The sequence below is a fragment of the Sceloporus occidentalis genome, unplaced genomic scaffold, assembly GCF_023333645.1.
Source record: "Sceloporus occidentalis isolate IW3139 unplaced genomic scaffold, rSceOcc1.0.p SCAF_1, whole genome shotgun sequence".
Lineage (NCBI taxonomy): Eukaryota > Metazoa > Chordata > Lepidosauria > Squamata > Phrynosomatidae > Sceloporus > Sceloporus occidentalis.
The window spans coordinates 232,365,949-232,388,938 of record NW_028316981.1 but is presented as its reverse complement, the minus strand read 5'-3'; the positions used below and the strand labels follow the sequence as shown (position 1 = coordinate 232,388,938).

At 39.6% G+C, this 22,990-nt stretch overlaps 1 protein-coding gene across 2 annotated transcripts in view; it reads left to right on the top strand.

The window, feature by feature from the left end:
• The window catches only part of KDM4C (lysine demethylase 4C), a 284,733-nt gene extending 262,505 nt beyond the window's left edge, over nt 1-22,228 (top strand). For both annotated transcript variants that reach the window (XM_089489843.1, XM_089489834.1), the window contains exons 21-23: nt 7,991-8,110; nt 18,468-18,560; nt 21,179-22,228. In XM_089489843.1, coding sequence (XP_089345969.1) covers nt 7,991-8,110; nt 18,468-18,560; nt 21,179-21,355 — 390 coding nt within the window. In that variant the 3' untranslated portion in view covers nt 21,356-22,228. The remainder of the gene's footprint in view (nt 1-7,990; nt 8,111-18,467; nt 18,561-21,178) is intronic.
• Nucleotides 22,229-22,990: the final 762 nt, after the last annotated feature.

Here is a 22,990-nt window from a genome sequence, read left to right as displayed (position 1 = left end):
TGACCTATCAGTCAACGTCCCTTGAAGAGATGCAGGTCACTGTAATCTCATTGATATTTTGGGAAATTTTAATATTGAATATCAGAGGCCATTCATTCACCATATGCCAGGGCACTCCCACTGTGTTGCCTGGTTCCTTTCTCTCCAATTAGTTACTCTATCTTTTGCAAGTTGGAAAGTTCAGAGAAAACAAACAAATACACAAATACACCACTGTTCACTGTGGGGAGGAGGAAATGTTGGCCCACTTGTTAAGCAAACTTCAAACACCCGTGAAGACAGTTTTTACACTTGTTTCACCATCTGGTTTGGAACAATGGATAGGACTTAGAGGCTGACCACATTTATTAGGTAGAAGTCTCATATATCTGAGTGCAATCAATTTGGAAAAGGATGCCAACACTCAGAATTTCCGAGGCAGCCTGATCAATGAGCATAGTGGCTGCGTGATACTGGGAGTTATAGATAAGGTGCATTTCATTTCCAGATAAAGATGGTTAGGTCTACAGCATTTGGTTGTATGCATACTTTCTTAGGAGTACGCTGCACTGAATAAAATGAACACCATGCCCTGTGGAATGCAGTGGAGCTTATTTCCAATTTGTCATGCATACTTAGAAATGAACCTCCCTCTGCATAATTACTAAGAAGTAAGTCTCCCTAAATTCAGTTGGATGTAGTGCTAGATAGGTATGCATAGGAGTGTAGGCATCAACCATCTTGTAATCTAAACAGGCTTCCTTGGAGGCAAACTTATATCAAAAAATTATCAGGGGTTTGAGTACAGTCCTATGTATGGTTGTTTAGAAAGGGAGCTAGGATTCCATTAGCATTAGTTGGTTGTGCTGTCTGGGACTGGTGAGACATGTCATGCATAAACATCTGGAGGTTCACAGTTGCCCACTTAATTTCCAATAAGGCATACATAGAATCTGCAGGGGATTCAAACTCTGGTCTTCCAGGGTCCTAGTCCAACATCACAGTAGTTTACCTCCATAATTTCACTTGAATCTCCTTCCAAGGTAGCCTTGTGGCCTTACTCTAATAATCTAAATAAGAATCTTGATGTCAGTTATTATTATTTTAATAATAATTGATAATGACAATGATAGGGGAATAATCTGGCTTCTCAATAGTGTCATGGTGGTGCTCTAAATATAACACTCATGCATAACCCCCCTAATCTGGCTTCTCAATAGTGTCATGGTGGTGCTCTAAATATAACACTCATGCATAACCCCCCTAATCTGGCTTCTCAATAGTGTCATGGTGGTGCTCTAAATATAACACTCATGCATAACCCCCCTCCTCCATAGCAGCCTTAACTTCCTGGATATCCTGAGGTGTGTATATGTGTATCACTTTCTTCACTTCTTAACTAATTTTGCTCTCAGTTTGATTTTGGTAGAAATCTTCCTTCCACATTGTAAGCCCTGGCTCTTTTTTTTTTTTGGGGGGGGGGGGATTTTAAAGATTTCCCATTCCATTGCGTATCAACCTGATAGTAAACACCAAAGAGGCTGTCTTGATGCATAAACATGCATATGACCAAGATGTCCATATGCAAAACTGTCCATGTGCATTTAGCTTCCTTTCTTTTTCTTTTTTGTTTTAAGCTAAAGTTTTTATCATGGACAGGAATGACCCCTAAAGAAATTGAAAGAGGTTGCAAGGTCTCAAGAAGACGTTACTTTCAAATTCCAGGTTTCCTTCCAAAACAGAGTATGGGAAATGAAAGGAAAGAGTTAAGTTACAGGCCTTTTGAGAATTTAAGGAGGGAGGAGGAAGAGAAAAAGAGAATAGGGTTGCTACTTTGCCCCAGTGCCTTTTAATTTGCTGAAACAGCAAGGACTGGGAGTGAGTGAGCAAGCAAGCTTTGTGCTCTCATGCTCTCCCTTCATTCTAACTTTGCATGCATGAACAGAGCAACAACAGCTTGGCAACAGATCCTGGCTGCTGAGGTTGGAACAAAACACACACTTTCAGGTAGTGAACAGAGGGGTCATTAAAGCAGCGATGTACCTAAGTGTCCCCCCTCCACTTATTGGTTGTGTCCAGGATAGACCACACCTACCACCCCACACTCGGTATGCCATGAATGGCTGCCATTGATTCCCCCACCTGGTATTCAGAAGCATGTTGCCTCTGGAAATGGGGATTCAGTGACACTTACTTTAAAATATGTCTGTATGAGATTGCAAGCTTAGGCATCTTGATAGCACTTGGATCATCTATAACTATATCACATTCTCCATTAAGACTATCTAAGCTCATGACTATCACCATGTCTTGTGGCAGCACATTTCATAAATTATACATTACTCAAAGAAGTATTTTCTTTTTGCCTACTATTCCTGTCAATTTCATCAGATACCCTCAAGTTTTAGAATTATGAGAGGTCAAAAATACATTTTCCTCTCTTTTCATGGAGTTCATTTAAAAACCCCTCTTAATATATCTTATCTTTTTTTTCTTTTTCTGAACAGATAACTCCAAATGTTTTAGTTTCTCCTTCTAGAGGAGGTGCCTCAACACCTTGTTTTTGCTTCTCCTTCTCCTTTCAAGCTTTATGATGGAATGTATGAAATAGAATGACTAGAACCATATACAAATTTTCAAGCATGCTTGCATTGGGCATGTTAATCTACATACTTCATTTTCAGTCTCTTGCAAACAATTCCTAATTGTTCACACTTGTAACACCTTGAGTTGATGTTGTGTTGTTAATATCCTGTCCACCACTACCCAGATCACTTTCCTAGGTGTCAGATCTGATTTAGACCTGAACCCCTTTGAGACCTTTGCCTCAATGTGTATCACTTTAGAGTTATTTACATGGAAAAATATTTCTACAGTTAGCTGAACTCCCAAGCTTTCTTAGTTTGATTTGGAATTGGGCTTTGCAAGCTGAGCTACCGTATATTCAAAGAAAGAAACCAGAAATCAGCATCTTAGCTTGTTCCAGCCCAATCTTGATCCCAATGCATAGGTTATTTTATATCCATAACAGGAGACACATAACACTCTCTCCAAAGTCTATTAGCATTCTTAAATCTTCATATGCCCTTGGAGGTGTCCACTGCCCCTTTTCATCTAATGCTCTTCTTAATGGTGATAACAACAACAGTAGAGCAATATCTTACTGAAAGGGACCTCTGACTCTGGAACATATTGGAACACTCCTACAGAAGCATCTAAAGCTCAAGTAGATCTAAATCAGATGTTACACCCAGGAATTAGCTACTTGAGCTCTGGTAGATGTAATTTCCCCCATGTATCAAAGTCTTTTTCTATGAATTTCTTTTTCTATGAATGTACAGTAACTACATTAAATGTACCTGTGCTGGAAATGGGAGAGACCAGAGAGGCAGTAAGTCATTTTGGAGGTTGGTCATATGATCGCCTTGACTGCAATCATAAGTTCCCAATGTTCACACTCCAATCTTGGGAGTTACTGGTGCTATTCATTCCCCGTTTTGTTGCCTGGTCATCCATTTAAATAATTCTGAATAATGTGATGATTAATTTTTTTATTAAGGTCTTCAAGGCAGACAAGTTGTCAAATCTTAGGTTTCATGATGCTTTGAAAAGTTGTGTTGTAGCTTTAATTCAGAGGTAGACAACTGCCAGTTTTTGCCCCAGCAGCAGGCTGCATCAGGTGTCTAAAATTGGCCAAAAATAAAGTTAAATCAAAATAAAGAGTGATTTTCTGTTTTGATTTATCTTTATTTTCACCTGATTTTTCCACTTCATTTTAATGTGTTTGAGCAGTAGTTTCAGTGATTTTGAGATGATTTTCATCCCTTCCCTTTTCGAAATTTCAGGGTATTAACAAAGTATGAACGTCCAGAGGGCCATGCTTTCCCCACCTCTACTTTAGTTGAAAAATATAATGTAAATAAATTAATGACACGTCAAGCAATGTTGTAAGCATAGCAGTGCTTGGGTAGCAGGAAGCGGGGTAGACTCCAAAGAAGCTGATGCCTTCTCTATTGACATGGGTAACTAGAGAGTGACATAGGAGAGAGCCATAGATGACTGACAATGTTTTTACGGCAGTAGTTTACTTCTGTGTAGTTTTTGAGAGAATGATTGTGGGGAGGTAAGGCAAGGCAAGGCAATAAAACAGGAACTGAATATAACTTGGAGCAACTGATACAAAAGAGAAAAGGAATGCTGAGTACTTCTATAACCTGAGCCAAAGGGAGAATGAAGGATGTGTGAAGAGATAAGAATGCTTGCTGATTTTCTTCTCTCCATCTCAGACTACAGGAAACCACTATGAAAAAAGAGATATCTGGAATCAAGGCTAGGTGGGTTGACTGGGAAAAGAGAGTGTTGTGAGAAATCACTTAAAATCTTACTGCAGAAACAGGGAGGGAATATTAGAAATGATTCATCATGCAATCTCAAATTAGGTATTGAGCTGCAGTCCATTCCTCATTTACCAGAAAGTTATTCCGCTGGAGCCAAACAACTGCTCTGGAGGCACCAGATTATGAACTGAATGATCACACACATGCTCCATGGTTTTTTTTCCCCTGAGCTAAAATCATTGTGCAGTACAGTGGGCCCTTGGTGTCCATTGGGGCTTGGTTCCAGGACCCCTCGTGGATACCAAAATTGTGTCCCTTATATAAAATGGCAAAATCAATGCTTGCTTTTTGGAATTTACATATAGTTGGCCCTCCACACTTGCAGCTTTGACTTTTGCAGATTTGATTGTGGATTTGATCAATATGCTTTCTCTAAGAAACTCTATGTAGTTCAGTGCAACTCTTCTGGATGCTGACCATCGAGTTGCTCTGGAGACCTAGAAATTACTAAAGAATACTAGATAAAACACTTTTCTAGCCATTGGTAGGTCCTCCGTCATGATTCTGTGGTCAGCTTCTGGCAGATGTTGACCACAGAGTTGTGCTGGAGGACCTGGAGAGGTGTTCTCTCAGGTTAAAAAATAGTGTTTTTTATTTACAGTTTTTCCACATTCACAGGGGTCTTGTGCCCCTAACCCCAGCAAATGTGGAAGGCCCACTATATATATTTTACTCTTTTCATACCTTGGATAGTTGAATCTGTGGATAAAGAATCCATGGATACAGAGAGCTAACTGTATTTTATCATATAACTTGAGGGGGGACCCAACCTTCCCCCCGCCTTCAATATCCTCCTTTCTCCTCTAATTGCTAGTGCAAAACAAAACCTCTTTGTATCCAGAATTGTTTGGATGCATGTGAAAAACAGTTTGAAATTCACACACCCCTCCCCCTTTTCTCTTTTTCCTTAGTAGTAGTCAACAATACATAATTGTGGTTCCATTCTACCAGGATGGCAAATGCTAGGTAGCTCTCTTGCAAACTATCATGTCAACCTTTCCATCTATTTCAAAGCCCTACTGTAGCAGAGCAGCTTGTCGAAATGAGCTTAGCAATCATCTGCAAAAAAAAGAGTTCTAATCTTATCAAGATGAGAATTGATTTTCTTCATCTTGATATAAGAAGCCTCACCACAGGCACATGCAATAGTGTCAGTGGGATGGAAAGTACAGCTGTTCAAGCAAGATTATTAGTCTAGGCAACCTGTGGTTGCATCCATATACACAACATTGTTGTCACTGGCACCTAGGGTCCTTATTGGCTACCTATTTAAGTCATACACTTTAGGCTTGCTCGAATCTCCCACTAGAGGGAGCTAACTTTTAATATACACACAGAATTTGGGCTGATTACAAAAGCTTTAAGAACGATTAACAAATGCTGTTTCTATGAAAGCTGTTTTCCAGCAGTTTGAATAAAGTGGCAATTTCCCCATTGAGATTGATGTCATTTTCTGGCAATACTTGTATATCATCCTGCCACTCTTAAATGTAAATATTTCATTCCTCTCTGTTTCATTGCCCTATTCTGGGTGGGTGTCTTCTCTCTGTATTAGAAGAATACAGGATTATTATTGAAAACGGTGCAGTTAGTGACCATAGTCTTTGTTTTTTTTAACTGGGGAAAACATTCACATTTTTCACCAACTGCCAACAGACTGAAGCAGGGACACATCTGTGCTATTATTTCCTTCTAATATGCATTTATATGTCCTTTTTGTTATATTTTTTGAATTTTTACTAATGGTACTGTGGTGTACTAATTTAAGTACAGACATGATACATTGAAGTCTTATGTTATATTGCAATGTTTAATGGCTGAGTAAACAGTAGAAAATACTTTACCTAAAAGGTAAAGGTTTCCCCTTTGACATGATTGTCAAGTCATGGCCGATTGTAGGGGGCAGTGTTCATCTCTCTTACTAAGCCAAGGGAGCCAGTGTTGTCAGAGATGACTCCAGTGGCCATGTGGCCATCATGACTGCATGGAACGCTGTTACCTTCCCACCAAAGTGGTACCTATTTATCTACTTGCACTTTTGCATGCTTTCAAACTGCTAGGTTGGCAGAAGCTAGGAATAGTGATGGGAGTGCACTCTGTTATGCGGCGCTTGAGTCTCAAACTGCTGACCTTGTTAAAGTCTGTGTTTTAACCGCTAAGCCACTGCATCCCTCACATACTACCAGAAAATACTGCATGCCATCATATCTTTCTTGATTTGTTTGCTGAGTTGCTTGTGGTCTACATTTCTTTATTGAACTACTTGGCTGTTTATACTCTGTCATTTGTTTGAATGTGAGAGTGACATAAAATTATTTAATTTTAAGGGCTGAAATATAAACTATTATTGGGTAAATAGAGAATGCCCTATACCTTGTTGAAACCTATTCTGGTGAATATGCAGCTCCATAAGAAGCTTGTTATCTGTATTGAAAAAAATGTTACCATAACCTCTCTAGCAGTTGAGAAGGCCTGTAGTAAAATCTCTCCATATGAATGTCACTGCTCATAACCAACTACACACTTAATTGTTTTGTACGAAGTGTTAGGAAGACGACCTGCTCTCTCGATCCTTGTCCCTCGTGGCTAGCAGCTCAGGGGGGGCCGGCTGTAACTTCAATGTTACGCCGCATAATTAATTCATCTTTTAGGGAAGGGCGATTCCCATCCAGCTTAAAATTGGCCATTGTAAAACAGCTGATAAAAAAGCCTTCCCTAGACCCCCTGATTCATAATGATTATCGGCCTGTTTCGCTGCTGCCTTTCTTGGGGAAGGTGATCGAGAGGGCAGTTGCCATCCAACTTCAATCAGTCTTGGATGATACTGATTTTCTGGACCCATTTCAAACTGGCTTCCGGGCGGGCTATGGAGTTGAGACTGCCATGGTCGCCCTGGTCGATGATCTCCGTCTGGGCATGGACAGGGGTAGTGTGTCCCTGTTAGTGCTCTTAGACATCTCAGTGGCTTTCGATACCATTGACCACGGTATCCTTCTGGAACGCCTGAGGGAGTTAGGTATCGGGGGCACTGCGCTCCAGTGGTTCCGCTCCTACCTCTCGGGCAGATTCCAGATGGTGCAGCTGGGGGACGTGTGCTTTGATAAGAGGGCACTTACATCTGGTGTCCCTCAAGGAGCCATTCTGTCCCCCATGCTATTCAACATTTATATTAAAATTTCACTAAACTGGATAGTATCTCAAAATATATTCCAAGTAGGCATCTTTTTAAAAACATACAAGGATGGGAAATAGAAATACAGTTCGCCCTCTCCATCCTCAGGGATCCATTCTGGATCCCTCTGCGTATGGGGAAAAACGCGTGCTTCATTTCTGAGGAAACAGATATTTGTTGTGTTCTTTACAGTGATGTGATATACATTGATAAATTATATGGCAGGGGTTTTCCTTGAAGTAATTTTAGGAACCTGACCGTAGCCATGTGCTGTTAGGAATGGGAGTTTGGGATACTTGCTTTTCTTGCAGACATATTACTAGGATGATACCAAGAATACCTTTTCATGTTTTACATGTGCAGCAGAAGTATTTCATGAGAGTTTCAGATGTTATCCTCCTACTGACTTAAGATATTTTCATTTGGTTTTGTTTTTAAATAGAGCAGAGACTGCCTGAAGCTGGGCCCACCTGCAGAGGGAGAAGTTGTTCAAGTGAAGTGGCCGGATGGAAAACTTTATGGTGCAAAATACCTTGGAACCAACATAGCTTACATGTACAGTGTAAGTTTAATTTACTCACCCAAACATGAGAAACCTTCATACATTTCCTCTCTGATGCTTATTATAAGCCAAGGATAATAGTTATGCTGGTTACACCATTCTTTACCAGGTATAGTTGGCTAAAGTCTTTATCAGGGATAGTTAAACCAACTTGTTCTATGTTACTCCAGAGAGTGTACTCAAAAGATGGGAATAACTAGGAAGCTGATTCCAGATAAGCATCAGGAGAAACTTCTTTGCAATATAACCTTTTCATTGGTAGAACAGACTGTGTTTGGGGGTAATGGCCTCCCTGTTGCTACGTTTATTTAAGCAGAAGCTGTATAAGCACTTCTTAAATATGATTCAGTTGTATCTAGCCTTGTACATCCTGCACAAAGCAGGAGATTATATGACAGTCAGCCCTCTACAGTTGCTGGATTTAGGAGTACAGGACCCCTGCAAAAATGGAAAAACTTCAAATAACTGTATGTCCCTTCCAAAAACCCATATTTCACATACCATAAATACTCAACTTTAAGTTGACCTTATGTATAAGCCGAGGGCAGGTTTGGGGGCCAAAATGCAGTGTGCGTATGTGTGCATGCTGCAAGAGAGAGACTAACTGAGGCTTTTTTGCTTCAGAGTTTCAACTTTGGTTTCAGCCTTCACTCAGACAGTGGTGGCCAGTGCGGGCAGGAGAGGGACTCCATTTGCTCATTTAACAGCAATTAATCACTCAGGACTCTTTCTGCTTGGCTCAAGAGAAAAAGAAACTCTCTTCCCACTGCATTGGGAAATCTGAAAGAGATGCTATCACATTACCATACTGACCCATAGATAAGTCGGTCTGGGATTTGGGGTCAATTTTTGGGGATACATTTTTAGACTTATAGATGAAGTATGTACAGTACACGGTACATACAGATTTAACCCACCAGGATACCTTTGAGGCAGCAGTGTTCTTTCACAAGGCAGAAGTAGACAGCTGGAGGGACTTGCCAGTGCCTCCGCTGGTGCCCTATGCTATTTTTAATAGGAAGTGCAAGCATTGTTCACCATCTCTCAGTCTTGCAGGGCTTCCAGTCCCTATTAAAAATGGCACAGGGCAGCAGCAGAGATAGCAACAAATAATCCATGAATAATCAAATTGTAAAAGTCAACCTGCAAATGTAGAAGGCTGGCTGTACATACAGTGCTAGACCCTTTAAAACACTGATGTACCTTGTTAAAGGCTGTTTCAGACTGTGCAGCTCTGTATATTCATGTGCAGTATAGGCTGTTTTCCTGTTTCGCTTCTGCCTTAGACAACTGACAATTGTGCTTTCAACAGTTGGGGCGCGGGGGCAAGATTTGATCATGCAGAAAATATCAAAGTTTAAGTCTGACTCACTTGTCCTGATTTGTAAAATTGGAGTGTGAACTCAGGTCTCTAACTGTTTGGTTCACAATTCTGAACCAATATCCTCATTGGAAAAAATAAAATCCTAAATGGTTGCAGATTTTAAAGCCTAGGTGTGCCTAAATGCATTAAAAATCCTCAGGTGACATATTTCTATAGGCTGCCTCCGGTGTTACATTTTCTTGTAATTACATCTCTTAAATGGCACGTGTGCACGCACACACACACACTATACTAGGTTAATATCTCTCTTTTAAACTTTTTCCTCTTCTGGCTTATTTTGCATGCTGGGAAGTTGCTGAGCTTCCTGGAAAGAAGAGGAGAATATTCAGATGCCAGACAAAATGACCACAGTTTAGGCTCAAATTGTTATGCATAAATATTTGCAAAGGCAACGAACAATATATTTAGAATTCAAAAGAGCAAGAGTTGAAAAGCAGCATTGTGGGGACAACAGGACATTCATTCCTTTCTCTAGGTATCATTTCCCTGCTTCAAATCCTACTCCCTGTCAGCTTTCCCCATTTCGTAGGACCCCAAATACATGATCTTTGCTCATGTAAGTTTAAAGTCTTACAGAGCTCTTTAAATCTAGAAATACTGCAAACAGCTAACATCAGCTCATATTGCTTTCCCTAGTATTTTCTCTGTCAAATATCATCCTCTACCCCATTAATACATGGAGAGAAGTAGGAGGATAATTCTGTATGTGGCAGAGTGTGCATCTGTGTTTGGTGAGAGGGAGATTATGTGTGCCATTCTAACCCTTTTGTAGATTCAAATAATAATCTTCTCATATAAAGGATATTTGTGGCTGTGGAGTTTAGGCTATCATTGTTAGTGCAATTAATACAGTTGACCCTACCACACTAAACCTCTGGTTAGCACACTATGCACACTTTACCTAAACTTTTTACAAATATAGGACAATAATAAATATTTTTGGTTTTATGGAACCTGTACTGTGATAAATGTGGGATACAAATTAATTAAATACATGCTTAAATTCTGAAGTTGTAGATGTTCATGGCTTTCCTAAGCTGCCTCCCCAGCAGGAAATTTCATCAGTTACTTTCTTCATAATTCTGTGAATGTTGTATTAAATATGTCATAGATGGAGCCCCAACCTATTGGAAATTGTCCTTAGGGGTCTGCCACACCAGAACCTCTCATAGAAATAGTGATAGACTAAGAGATGTTGAACTAAGGAGTTATAGATCTCTGAACTACAGAAGTAGATCCATATCTCTGAGAGAGGATCTTCAGATCAGATACCAGATCAAACCCTCATTCATCAAGCACTTATCTCCTTCTCCACTGTACTCTTGTAGAAATCCCTGGTAACATCTCATTAGCTGCAAAACTGCTTATTTTCAATACACCCATGCTCTTCATATGTATATATAGGGATAGATACCTTCCATAGCCCCACAATCCTCAATATTCTAGATATGGCCATCACTATAACTATCATACTTTCTACAATGACTATTATAGGCTTTGTCCTCATTCACTCAGAGAATAAGCCATGCCTTCCAGATCCCAGGCATAGATTCATTTGGCTCTCTCTCTACCTCAGTCATTGTACTTCACTCTCTCTGTCCATGCTCTCACATCTTTCTGGGACCTGATCCGTCTCATCTGTTTCTTCTCACTACTTACTGCCAATGGTACCAGTGGCTCCCTCACAACATTCAATTCCTTCTTTGATTCAAATTTTAGTTACTATCACTCCTATTAAGGTCCCTACAGCTATTCTTCATGGCTGGGTCCCTTGGTTACACAGGGACATAAATCATCTCTGGCTTTACCACCAATGCCACTGCTACACAAGGTCACACAAAGTCTTCACTTCAACAGCATTCCCTGGTCTCAGCTTTGGTACTTGACAAGGAAGTAACTGGAGGGGACACCCCATCTGGAGACTACATCAGAGGAAGATTCAGATGCCTCATCTTCATAGGATTGTCCATCTCTTCCCCAGATTCTCTTTTCCTTCAGATGACATGGGCTTAAATTGAAAACAGATCACCAGGGTAGCTAAGGCAATTAACCTGTAGATCAGAGCCCCAGAACTACCTGTCTTGGACCTAGACTTTAAAAGGGTGAACCCCAGAACACATACCCAACAGCATTTCTTACGATCCTGTCTGTGTGAAAGGTAGGGGCACAGCCATGACAAACTCCAGCCTCAGTTCCTTTTGTCTCCATGAAGTTTGAGATTCTTTATAGAATATGGGAAGAAAACTGTGCCCCTCAACCTAGTTCAATCAGTGTTGAGGTTGCACTGTTTGGGCAATAAAGAAGGCTAGATCCATTCTTAACAAGTGGAGGGCAGCAAGATAGACTCTGTCTTAGATATGGTAGCACTGTCCCTACACATAGCAAACTGTGAAGTATGTATGAAGGCATATCAATAGTTCCTATGGGAACAAACTGCCCCATTTATCAACAGTCTGCCTGAAGATGATAAGAAGGTTGTCTGGGCTTTCTATTCAAAGGTACACAAGTTGGCAGTGCAGTAGATTGCTGTGGTCAGCCATGAAGCAGATTATGTTGGGAAGGTAACGGTGAATGCTGTAGCTCTACACTGGCATGCCTCATTTAGACCAGCAGGCCTTACACAGGACACAAGTTTCACAACTGAGGACTTTCCATTTGACTTTTGCTGAATCACCAAAACATTATTTTTGACTCACAGATAAACCAAGAAGTTTCTACCTTCATCCAGCCCTCTATACTAACATGTTTCTCCTTCCCAAGGTGGCTTCTGCTTTACACCTCAATCAGGAGTTAATTCTTCTCCCCTTTCATGCAATTCTTGTCATTCGATTTAGAGCACTCTGAATGAGGTCCTCCCATTCTATGTGGCAAGAACAGTGCCTCATTTCCTCATAGCTATGGAGACAATTTAAGCCAAATTATATGTGTTATTTAATGCTGTCAGCTAGTTGATATCCTTATTGTGGTACAGTCCCTCTTGGTGGGGGAAAACCTTTTTCCTTTGATGGTATATATATCCCTGAACAGTTGATTGTGGGGGTTTTAATACCCCCCCAGCCATGTGGTCCTTAAGCAAAAGTAAAAGTTGGATGATACCATCATTAGGATTCTTAAAAAGTTACATAGGTCCTCTCCAGATGGGCCATTTTGTACGTACTCTGTACATACTAGGGTTGCCTGCAGGTGTCTCTTTTAGACGCCCGCAACCCTAGTACGTACAGAGTACGTACAAAATGGCAGCGCCCTGTTCACATGGGCACCGCCATTTTGACGTAACAGATTCTTAGCGTCTGCACGTTGCGGCACCCAGGTGACATCCCGAGTGCACCAATGGCGCACTGTGGTGTCACTCGCACGCTGCAAAAAGAAGCCGCTTTTTGCGTCTTCTTTTTCTTGCTACTGGCAAGCCGTGCAGTATATCCACTGTGGCTTGCCAGTGGCACAAACGGCACCGCTGCCAGACCATCCTTTAAGAACAGTCTGTAGCGCGCCTAAAGTTGCAGTAGAACCATTTATGAAATTGAGCAAGAAGACGATAACAAAGCCTGTAATTGTGTGCACACTAACTTGGCTCCTGAACTGGGAGAAAGTGAAGATATTAATTAAATAATTAGTAACTTAAAAATTTAATTAAAAGAACCTTGAAGTAACTCCCCCCAACTCAAACAATACTCACCTTCTTGCAAGACGGCCAGGATTATAAGGACCAGCAATAAAAATGATTCACTTACTCCCTCTTTTCAAGGATCTGCCAGGAAGCAAGATCAGTGGGTGATTTTTCTCTCCTTCTCCCTCTCTCAGAATCTCTGGTGATATGATCTACAGGTGGGCAATGTTTGACAGGTGGTTCAGCTAAGTGCAAGATTGCACTAGGAAAGGAAAGAAAGAGGGCTGTGTGTGTGTCTAATGGCATGAAAGCACAAGGTGTTGGAGCCCTTATTTCACAGACTGTATCTGTTTGTGGGAAAGAACTTAGCTGAGTGACTGCTTCATGTTTGGTATCAAGAAATAAAGAGAAATCAAGGTGACTGCCTGCAGAAGCTGGCTAATCACATCAAAGCACCAGGTCCCTGAGCCAGTGTGTCCCAGCTGCACTACATGTCTTCTGGCAGGGCCAAGACAAGTAGCAGCAGGGAAGATAAAAGGATATAATTCTTATTTTTGTTAATTACATGCTGCGGGATGGAAGGAGGAAGGAAATCTTGTCAGGATTAACATTTAAGTATATTTCATGGTGTGAATACTTTAGTAGACAAATGAGTATATACTTTTAGGTTAGTAGGCCTATTCGACAACATTTTCCCTCTTGCTGCCATGTTCTTAAGAAGCCCTTCAACAGATGTGGATTAATGAAAAACTTGGAAGAGCATCAGAAAATTATAACCTTGTGCTGATTCCCCTAGTATCTGCTGGTGCTTGCTCTCTTAAACATGGTCCTCCCTAGTCATAAAATTGCAGCAGGTAGAGTGAATGCCTCACAATGGTATTTCTAGTCTTGTGTTATATAGAGGTAAAAAATTGAATTGGCGTCTTCATGGTTAAGATCAGAAGGTTGGCAGTTCAAGGCTTGCATGACGTGGTGAGCTCCGGTGAGCTCCTGTCATGAGTCTCAGCTTTTGCCAGCCTAGCAGTTCGAAAGCATGCAAATGCAAGTAGATAAACAGGTACTGCTTAAGTGGGAAGGTAACAGCATTTGGTGCAGTCATGCTGGACAATGCTGGCTCTTTGGCTTAGAAATGGAGATGAGCACTGCCCCCTACAGTCAGTTATGACTAGGCATTGTCAAGGGACTACCTTTAACTTTACCTTTTAAATGTTTTGTGTAGTACAGCTGCTCTGAATTTTACACAAGGTCTACCTTATTAATTCTGTACAGAACAATGAAGCACTAGTATGTTTCAACAGATGCTGAATGAAATGTTGGTGCAAGTTCATTCTGGGAGATAGAAGAAGAGATGGTATAAGGTTAACTATGGGGCAATACAGACCACCCCTTTCAGGGCGGTCTATAAGCACCCGTTTTTGGTCCACAACATTGCCGTAGCAACCAAACCGCCCAGCAATGCTGCAGACCAAAAAAAGGAGCCGCCTACAGCCCTTACAATGTCTCTTCCTTTGTATGACACGTGGGCACTGCGACGTCGCGTCCTGGCTGTGTGTACCGGACCTGTGTCTGCATTAAAGGCAGTTTTCCATGCTAAGCATGCATATTATAGCAGGAATAGACTTATTTTTGGTTGGTAAGGGCAACAGTGAAGAAATGGAAGTTAAGTACCCTTTCTAAGTGGCACATGAGAGATTCAGTTATCTATTTTCTGGTACTGTGAGTCCCAATTTCTAATAATTATAATCAAATAATGCCTAAAGTGCTAAAAACAGTGGGAAGCTTATATGATTCCTGAGAAGGTGGCAATTTTGAGGCAATGTATGCCATAAAATTCTTGTAGTATTCCATTTCTGTGTGGCAGACAAGAAAACAAGAAGTGCATCAATTGGAAAAATCTTTATATAACTTAAGGTGCCTTCACAGGTTACAGGTCCCTAACAGAAAGATACATGTTGCTAGTAACAAAGACCTGGGATGCACATGTGTTTAATACTGTCACTGCTAAAAGCAGTGAGAAAACATTTCATAGGGAAAAAAAGACTATCAGGGAAAGGATTAGGCTCTCCCTTCTCTAATGCAGCCCACTCCTCTCAAAGATGCTTTGTTGGGAGGAAAGGGCGTTTGAGGGATTGTTACACATACCTGTATTTAATGTGTAGTTTTGTCCTTAGATTGTCTGTCTGTTGTTAGCTAGTTAAAGTAAAAGCATTTTGACCCAACTCTAGCCTTTTTTAAGATTTGGGAATAATTCTAGGATGGAAAATCTTAATATGGAATCCTAAAAAGCCTGAGGGCAGGGAACCGTCAAATTAATAAGATTATATGTACAGTGCTGTGTAAATTTACAGCGCTTTATAAATAAAGGTTAATAATAATAATAATAAAACTGCAGGCCCAGGCAAATTTTCAGTTTTTTAATGTGAACTAAAAAAATTGTTTTCACATCTGTGTAGTCCACAAAGGTAGATTCATAAAACAGCATAGAATATAATTGCCATGATACAAAAGAAGGATCTGTTTATGCTGCTATCATAATTTTTATAAACAGGTTCACCTTGATCACTGTCAGATGTATTAGTAAGTATGTGCAAAATTAGAAATGTATTTCCAAGGAAAAAATGTGAGGCTTCAACCTTTAGTGTCTCACAATGTTGCTTTTGTGTTCCTTTTTAATATGCATGTGTGAGCTTGCGAAGATGACTAAATTATCCATGTACCTAATCAAATGCTTCCTAGCAATTCCAATTAAACCACTAATTTATGATGTCCTAATGCAAGAAAACCACATGGAGAGTACTAAATAGCAAATGTTAGTGACATAATATTGCAATAGTGTTTTTTGTTATTATGTGTGCATATCTCTAGGGTCTGATATAAATTAATATGGACAGTGATTGACAAACCTACTAGTCTACAGTTTGCCAACTGAAGCCTGTTTCTGATTTGGACTCATTAGAGGTAATCTATTGACACTTAATGTTATAACCCCCTATTGAATAACTTGAAGGAGCCATTCCTTGCTATTAGATCTCAAAAATTTGAAATAGTTTCCAACACAGAATGCAATATGACTTTCAGTTAACAGGGATGGCAAAGGCATGAGTGAATGCTCAGTGGAACAGCTAAAATGCATAGCAATGAGATTTTCACTAAATTGCCTCTACTACATTTGCCTAGGTTATACCTTTTAAACTAAAAATCTCAGTAAATATTCTAATATTCAGCTGTGAGACAGCTAGGGAAGAAGGGGGAAATGAAAAAAAAAAACTTTGATGTATGATGTATCCCTGGGTTGAATGTTTGGCCTTTTGAAACTATTTTAAGGCCATTTATACCATGAGGTTCTGGGACTTACAAAATCCCAAAAGCCTTGTGGGACCTTAAAGACTTAACATATTTTATGGCATATGTTTTCTTGGTCTCCCATAGCCATGAAAGCATTAGTGTTATAAGGCAACACAAACTTGGCTGTTTGGCTGCACCAAACTAAATTGATTTGGTGACCTGTAAATGTTTATTAGTTTTATTTTATTTTATATATGACCCATGTTTCTGCCAGTATAGGACCCAAAGCGGCATACAGTATAGGTTAATATAAAACTAATTTAAATTCTGTTATACCCTCCTTTCCACCAAAAGAATATGCTGGACATGGCATGTGTAGCCGTTAAGTGGATGTGGTTTTAATAGGCTAAGCATGATGGGGGATCACAAACCAAGCAAGTCTGCGAGATGTTGTATACAAATAGAGGCATAATTAAGCTGATATCCAGGTAACTGATACCCCTCAGAAGTGAGCAGCTCTAAGGACGATTGCATGCATAGGCCCCTGAAGTTGCTGGATGTCAGTGACAGGTAGAGGGAAGAGCAGTTGAGCACAGTCCCAGTCTTCCTTCCCCCTGTACAGGGTTCATGCTCATTCATATACATAATTTTTACATGTCTCTGAATTTAATATACATGCCATGGATATAATGGGTGCTTTGGATATTGGTAATGAATTTGATCTGGAACAAAAACATGTAGATACTACCAGGTGTCTGACAGTTGAAAGGCAGTGTCAAAAAGTAATTTACAACTTCTGGAAGCCACATCTAGTAAAGCAGCAGCAGAGTAATTTAGCATTCCCCACACCTAGCTGCATTCTCTTTCTCATTTTCTGCTAAAGGGGTTCATGCTGGATTAGATCTAAGCCTAAGTATGATAAAGCTTTTCATCTTCTGAACAGACTATTTTAAAGAAGTTCCATCAGATTCAATATAATTCTGTTAACTGGCATTTCCTTTAGTATCAGTCATACCTTCTTCTTTTTGGCAGAAGTCTTCCACAACCTTGAAAACAGAAAGATTACTTCTTATCACTTTGAAAATTAGAGGCAAATATATCAAGTCATTCTGACGTGCTGCATAAAGATGTGTGTATATTGGCATTTTTAACAGAAGCCTTCCACCTGTCTTGCAAGGTGGAGCAAGTTCAGATACTTTTCCATGTCCAGGGAACCGCAAGCTGTAGCCATCTCTCAAGACAGGATGTAAAGGCATTTCTATATAATCAGACAGAGCCTGTGTATTTTCAAGGGAGAAACTCTGTTCTAGGGCTAGAGGAGAGATCCTGGAATAGAGGTCTTAGCCCTTGGGCCAGACAACGAGTCTTATATGGAGAAAGTGCTGAGGTGAGGCATTTCTGCAGCCTGCTCAGCATATCTAATTCAGCATGGAGGATTTTCCTGAAGCTTGGCCTTGCATAATATATACTTCTTCCTTTGCTGCATTTAGATTTTCAAATCTACGTACTCTTTCTATGGGTTCAACTAGGCTGCCTCAAAGTATCAAGAATTTCCAATTCTCTTTGTTTTGATTGCCCTTGCATATTCATGGGTTTGCATCTAGTCCTCTCTTGAAATGTGCTGTGTCTCCCTCCCTCCATTGTGTCATTCCCCTTCCTCTCCCACAGATTGTGTGTGTCACATGCAGTGTGTCAAGTGGTTTACCAGTATTAATAGTGTTCAAAGACATAGCCATGTTAGTCAAGAAAATCAGTGTGCAAAGGGATCTTGTTGCACTTTTGAGACTAATTGAAAAAAAGAAGCTGGTACTCCAGGTCATGCTACCAGCTTCTTTCTTTCAATGAGTCTCAAAAGTGCTACAAAATCCCTTTGCACAATATTATACTAGTTAAGCATTAAGATCATTTTGTTTTTAGAACATCCTCTTTCCCTCATTTGATCTCTGTTCAATCTGTGCTTTGGAAACATTAACTGTATTTATTTGGTGGCCTTCTTTACTGGACAGTAGAAACACATGGATGCCAAAACCTCAAATTATTCTGATAATGATTATAATTTGATGCAATCCTTCGTTTCACAGGTAGAGTTTGAAGATGGCTCTCAGATAGCAACAAAAAGGGAAGAAATCTACACTCTTGATGAAGAGCTGCCCAAAAGAGTGAGAGCTCGATTTGTAAGTATCTCCAAAGAAGGGCTGCACATGACGTTTAGATAATAATAATAATAATAATAATAATAATAATAATATGTTTTATTTTTATACCGCTTTTCTGAGGTGATCAAAGCGGTTCACAAAAATTAACACATCATAAAAACAACCTCACAAAAACTAATAAAATATCATCCAGTCAATCTTTGACATCTTTTATAACATCCACTGATTTTGCACAAATATAGTATTTATGTGACTTTTTCAAGACCTGTGCCATAGTATTGGGCTGGAAGAACAAGCAAAGATTTTCCCTATGGACTCCCTGATGCTACCACATGGAAAACTTGCTCACCATTCACTTATTCTGGAGAAAGCAGGATCCACTCTGACCCCTACCTATGAAAAAAGTGAAATTCACAATGCTTACTCCACATTGCATGAGGTGCAGTGGTTTGAATGTTGGACTGAGACAATGAGAGACCAGGGTATGAATTCCCACATGGCCATGGAAATCCACTGGGTGACCTTGAGCAAGTCACAATTTCTCAACCTCAGAAGGCAAGCTCAAATCCCCTCTGAACAAATTATGCCAAAAAGCCCTGGTAATAGACAAGTCAGAAATTACTCAAAGGTACATAACAACAGATTTCTGTTAGATTATTATGTGTTTACCAGTCTTGACAAATTCCAGGGGCAGATCTTCAGGGATTACTTTAGGGTTCCTTTGGCAAATTCCCGACTCTTCCACTGACACTTTTGGCAATGTCATAGTTTATACATTTTCAATAATCAGACAGCTGGAACTCATAACACTGAGAATAAGAATGGCATGTTGTACTTTCAAAACAATAAGACTTTCTTAGCTTCGACTGGTAGAGAAGGAGAATTAAAATGGATTCTTTGGTAGACCAAGAAGGTTTAAATCTGTATCTTTATTGCAGTAATCAGACATATCTAAACGTTTAAAAATCTGTAGCAGAAATAGAACCAGTATAGTTACAGTTTGTTGTTGTTATGTGCTTTCAAGTTGGTTCCAACTTATGGCGACCCTAAGGTGAATCTGTCATGGGGTTTTCTGAGCATGAGAGTATGTGACTTGCCCAGGGTCAACCAATGGGTTTCCATAGTCAAGCTGGGAATTAGACCCTGATCTCCAGAGCCATAGTCCAACACTTGAACCACTACGCCATGATGGCTCTCTAATTAAGATACCACACAATTTAACATTTTGTGCAGAGCATAAGTTGCTGAGAACAGTGTTACTGTTTTTAACAACCTGTATTCAAGAAATGAGCCCATTACTACTAATTGTTTAGTATTTACTGTAAATATGATTTGTTGTTGCATTTGGCTATGAATACCATTGCAAATTTGGCGGCTTGCTGCTATTCATCTGAAATTATGACAGTTCTATAGATCATTTTTACTATTGCTTATGTTCGTCTTCACTTTTAGGGAAGTTAATTATATTTTTATATTGCTCCTTGAAATCTGGGAATTTCCCACTATCTAGACACCTCTCTTGGCATCTGTCCATGGTACTGTTCTATTTGTCACCAAATATTATGACAGTAAGCCAATATCTTTCCCAGTGCAGTCTAGCAAAACAAACTGCTACAGAGATCTATTGCCTGACATTGCTTATGCTGAAAGACTGGAGCTATGCATGCATCTCAGTTTGCTGTTTATGTGGTCCTTTCCCATCTCCCTCCTACTCAAAACTTTACTCCTTCCCTCTTCACTACTACTGTGGGACCCTGGAGAACCACATACTCACACCATTGTCACCCCACACCCGCCCCAATTAGTCAACAAATCTTCAAGCTTCAGGGGAGGAGTGCTACTGGCTATTGTGCCACCTTTTTTAAAATTTGTAAACCAGGAAGTGATTACATTTTCTGCTTCAGTCACTTTCTATTCTGAAAAAAAAGATATGGATAGCACAAAAAAAGAGAGATCTCTATTAGCATAAAATGAGCATAGCATAGAATTGTGGGGTGAAGTTGGCCAATGTGGAGCAAATAAAAATCCACCAAAATTGGAGTAGGGCTGAAGGTACAAAATTGCCCTAACTCTACTTTGTGACAACAGCATAACATTGATACCGTGACACCTGAGGGCTAAAATAGATTTGTCATTTTACATGACATTATATTCCCATGGAAACAGCTGCCACCACAGCAGCAGTGCCATTCCATGCAAAGCCATTATAAAGAGGTTCTCAAGACCTGTCTTGACTATCAGAATAACCACTTTGACATTAGTTTTCACACTCCCTCAATCTGTAGGTGGAGATTTACATATTTTAATGTTCTACCCAAACAAGCAAGAAATCTCCATGCACATCAGATTGATGACTAAGCTAGAAACAACTAGCAACTAAGCTCAGTGGTGGGTTTGGTGGTGGTGGTGATGATGATGATGTTGATGATGATGATGATGATGATGATTATACATTTCTAAGACTATGGCTGCTGAAAATAAAACTTAACCGTAATGAGGTTCTTAAAGGAATTTTTCAGATTTATGCTGATTTGAAGATACATGTTTATACCAGTGGAAGAAAACTATTGTTTTGGTGATGATTTTAGATGCTGCCTATAGGTAAAACAAAGTCAGTACTGAATGTCTATTTTCAGTCTACAGCTTCCGATATGAGATTTGAAGACACATTCTATGGAGCCGATATTATCCAGGGAGAAAAGAAGAGGCAGAGGGTATTGAGCTCCAGATTTAAAAATGAATATGTGGATGACCCGGGCTACCGCAGCTTCCTAAAAACCTCATTCCAGAAGAAGTGTCAGAAGGGACTATAAAAGAAGGAATGAACTCATTTGTTCTTTTTCTCTTTATGTGTGGAGGGAATGAAACATATTCAGCATGGTACAGACAAAAACAGACAGAAGATATTATTTTGATGGTCTGCTTTTATCAATTCAGGCATCTAGCTTGTGGTTCAAACACTTCTTGAGGTTATTAAGAATTCTACCAAAAATATCTTATGCTTTGTAAAGGTTTTTTTAACTTCAGGGCCCAATTCAGGGTTAATGTGTTAGAACTAAAGCTGGATGTCTGATTTCCATCAAGGACTGATCAATATCACATTTGGGAATAAGAGGCCCTATCAAATAACGAATATAAGAACCACATTACCACACATGAGTAACTGCTTAGTCTTACCTCCCACTGATAGTTACAAGAAAAGCTATATTGAGCTATATTTAGGTGGAGATCTTTGTTCAATTGTAAAAGGTTATGAGTTTCAACTATTTGTATATTTTCCACAATTCTACATTTTTGCTATAAAATCACAAGTATAAAAGACACTGAGATCTCCAGATGCCATTGTAACTTTTCAGGGTTTTCCACACTGTTTATGTCTTCACAGCTTTCAAAACATTCTGGCCAGAATTGTGTCGTTTACCTGGGATTTTGGGGTGTGCATGTGAATGAGTAACAAGCATATGCTTCTAAAGAAGATTTTTGGCATCTATTTTAAAAAAAATCATTAAATTCTTGAGGAAAAACAGCAATTTGTACAATAAAAAGTCTTTCATTGTGTTTGTAAAATTAGAGTTTACATACCTTTGCTTGGCAGGCTAGTTTTGAACGAATGTAACATAGTAATATAATTTGGTCTTCCCTTTTTAAATAACAGTCTGCAAATGTAATAGTGTTTGAAATAAAATGATGCCCCTTTGCTTACTAATGTTGTGTGTGGCAATCTAACTATATATATATAGCCTCCAGGGAAAAATACATTATACATGTTTTGTCAATCTAGTGAATTTAGGCTGAGTTTAAACATGATGCCAGGTGTGTGTCTATTTAATACATCCTACCTTTGCTGGGTTCAAAGTGGCTTTTGTTGCTTATAAATAGGGTTGTCAGTCAAGATGCCAGAGAAAATCCAACCCAAATCTCAATAGCAACAGAGGTTTCCCAGTTTGACTCAGTGATATCCATACAAGGACAGATCAATGGGTGTTGCAAAAGAGAAATAGTTGCTGGCTGTCAGGGTAATTAACTGTATTATTTTTTAGTATTTTATCATTATCCATCACCATCACCAGTTCTTTGTTCATTTCCCCCCTCCCTCTATACCAGTCGAAGGTCTTTTTTGGCCTGGAGTGATAAAGGTACATACTTCACATGTGATCTAGTAAAGAGATATTACTGTTCAGAATCTTCTATCTGTATATTTTCAAAGAGATAGCAGTAGAAGTCTGTTTCAGTATAAAAAGAAGTAGGAAAAGGCAAGATCTTGTGGCACCTTGAAGACTAACCAATTTATTGCAGTGTGGGTTTATGTAGATCACAAGGCACTGATTTATTTTAGTAGGAGCTTTTGTGGATAACAATCCAATTCTTCAGATGCACTGATAAAATACAATGCTGAAGCATCACAAGACTCTTTCTTCTCTCTCCTTCCCCTGCTTTTCATCTTGAAA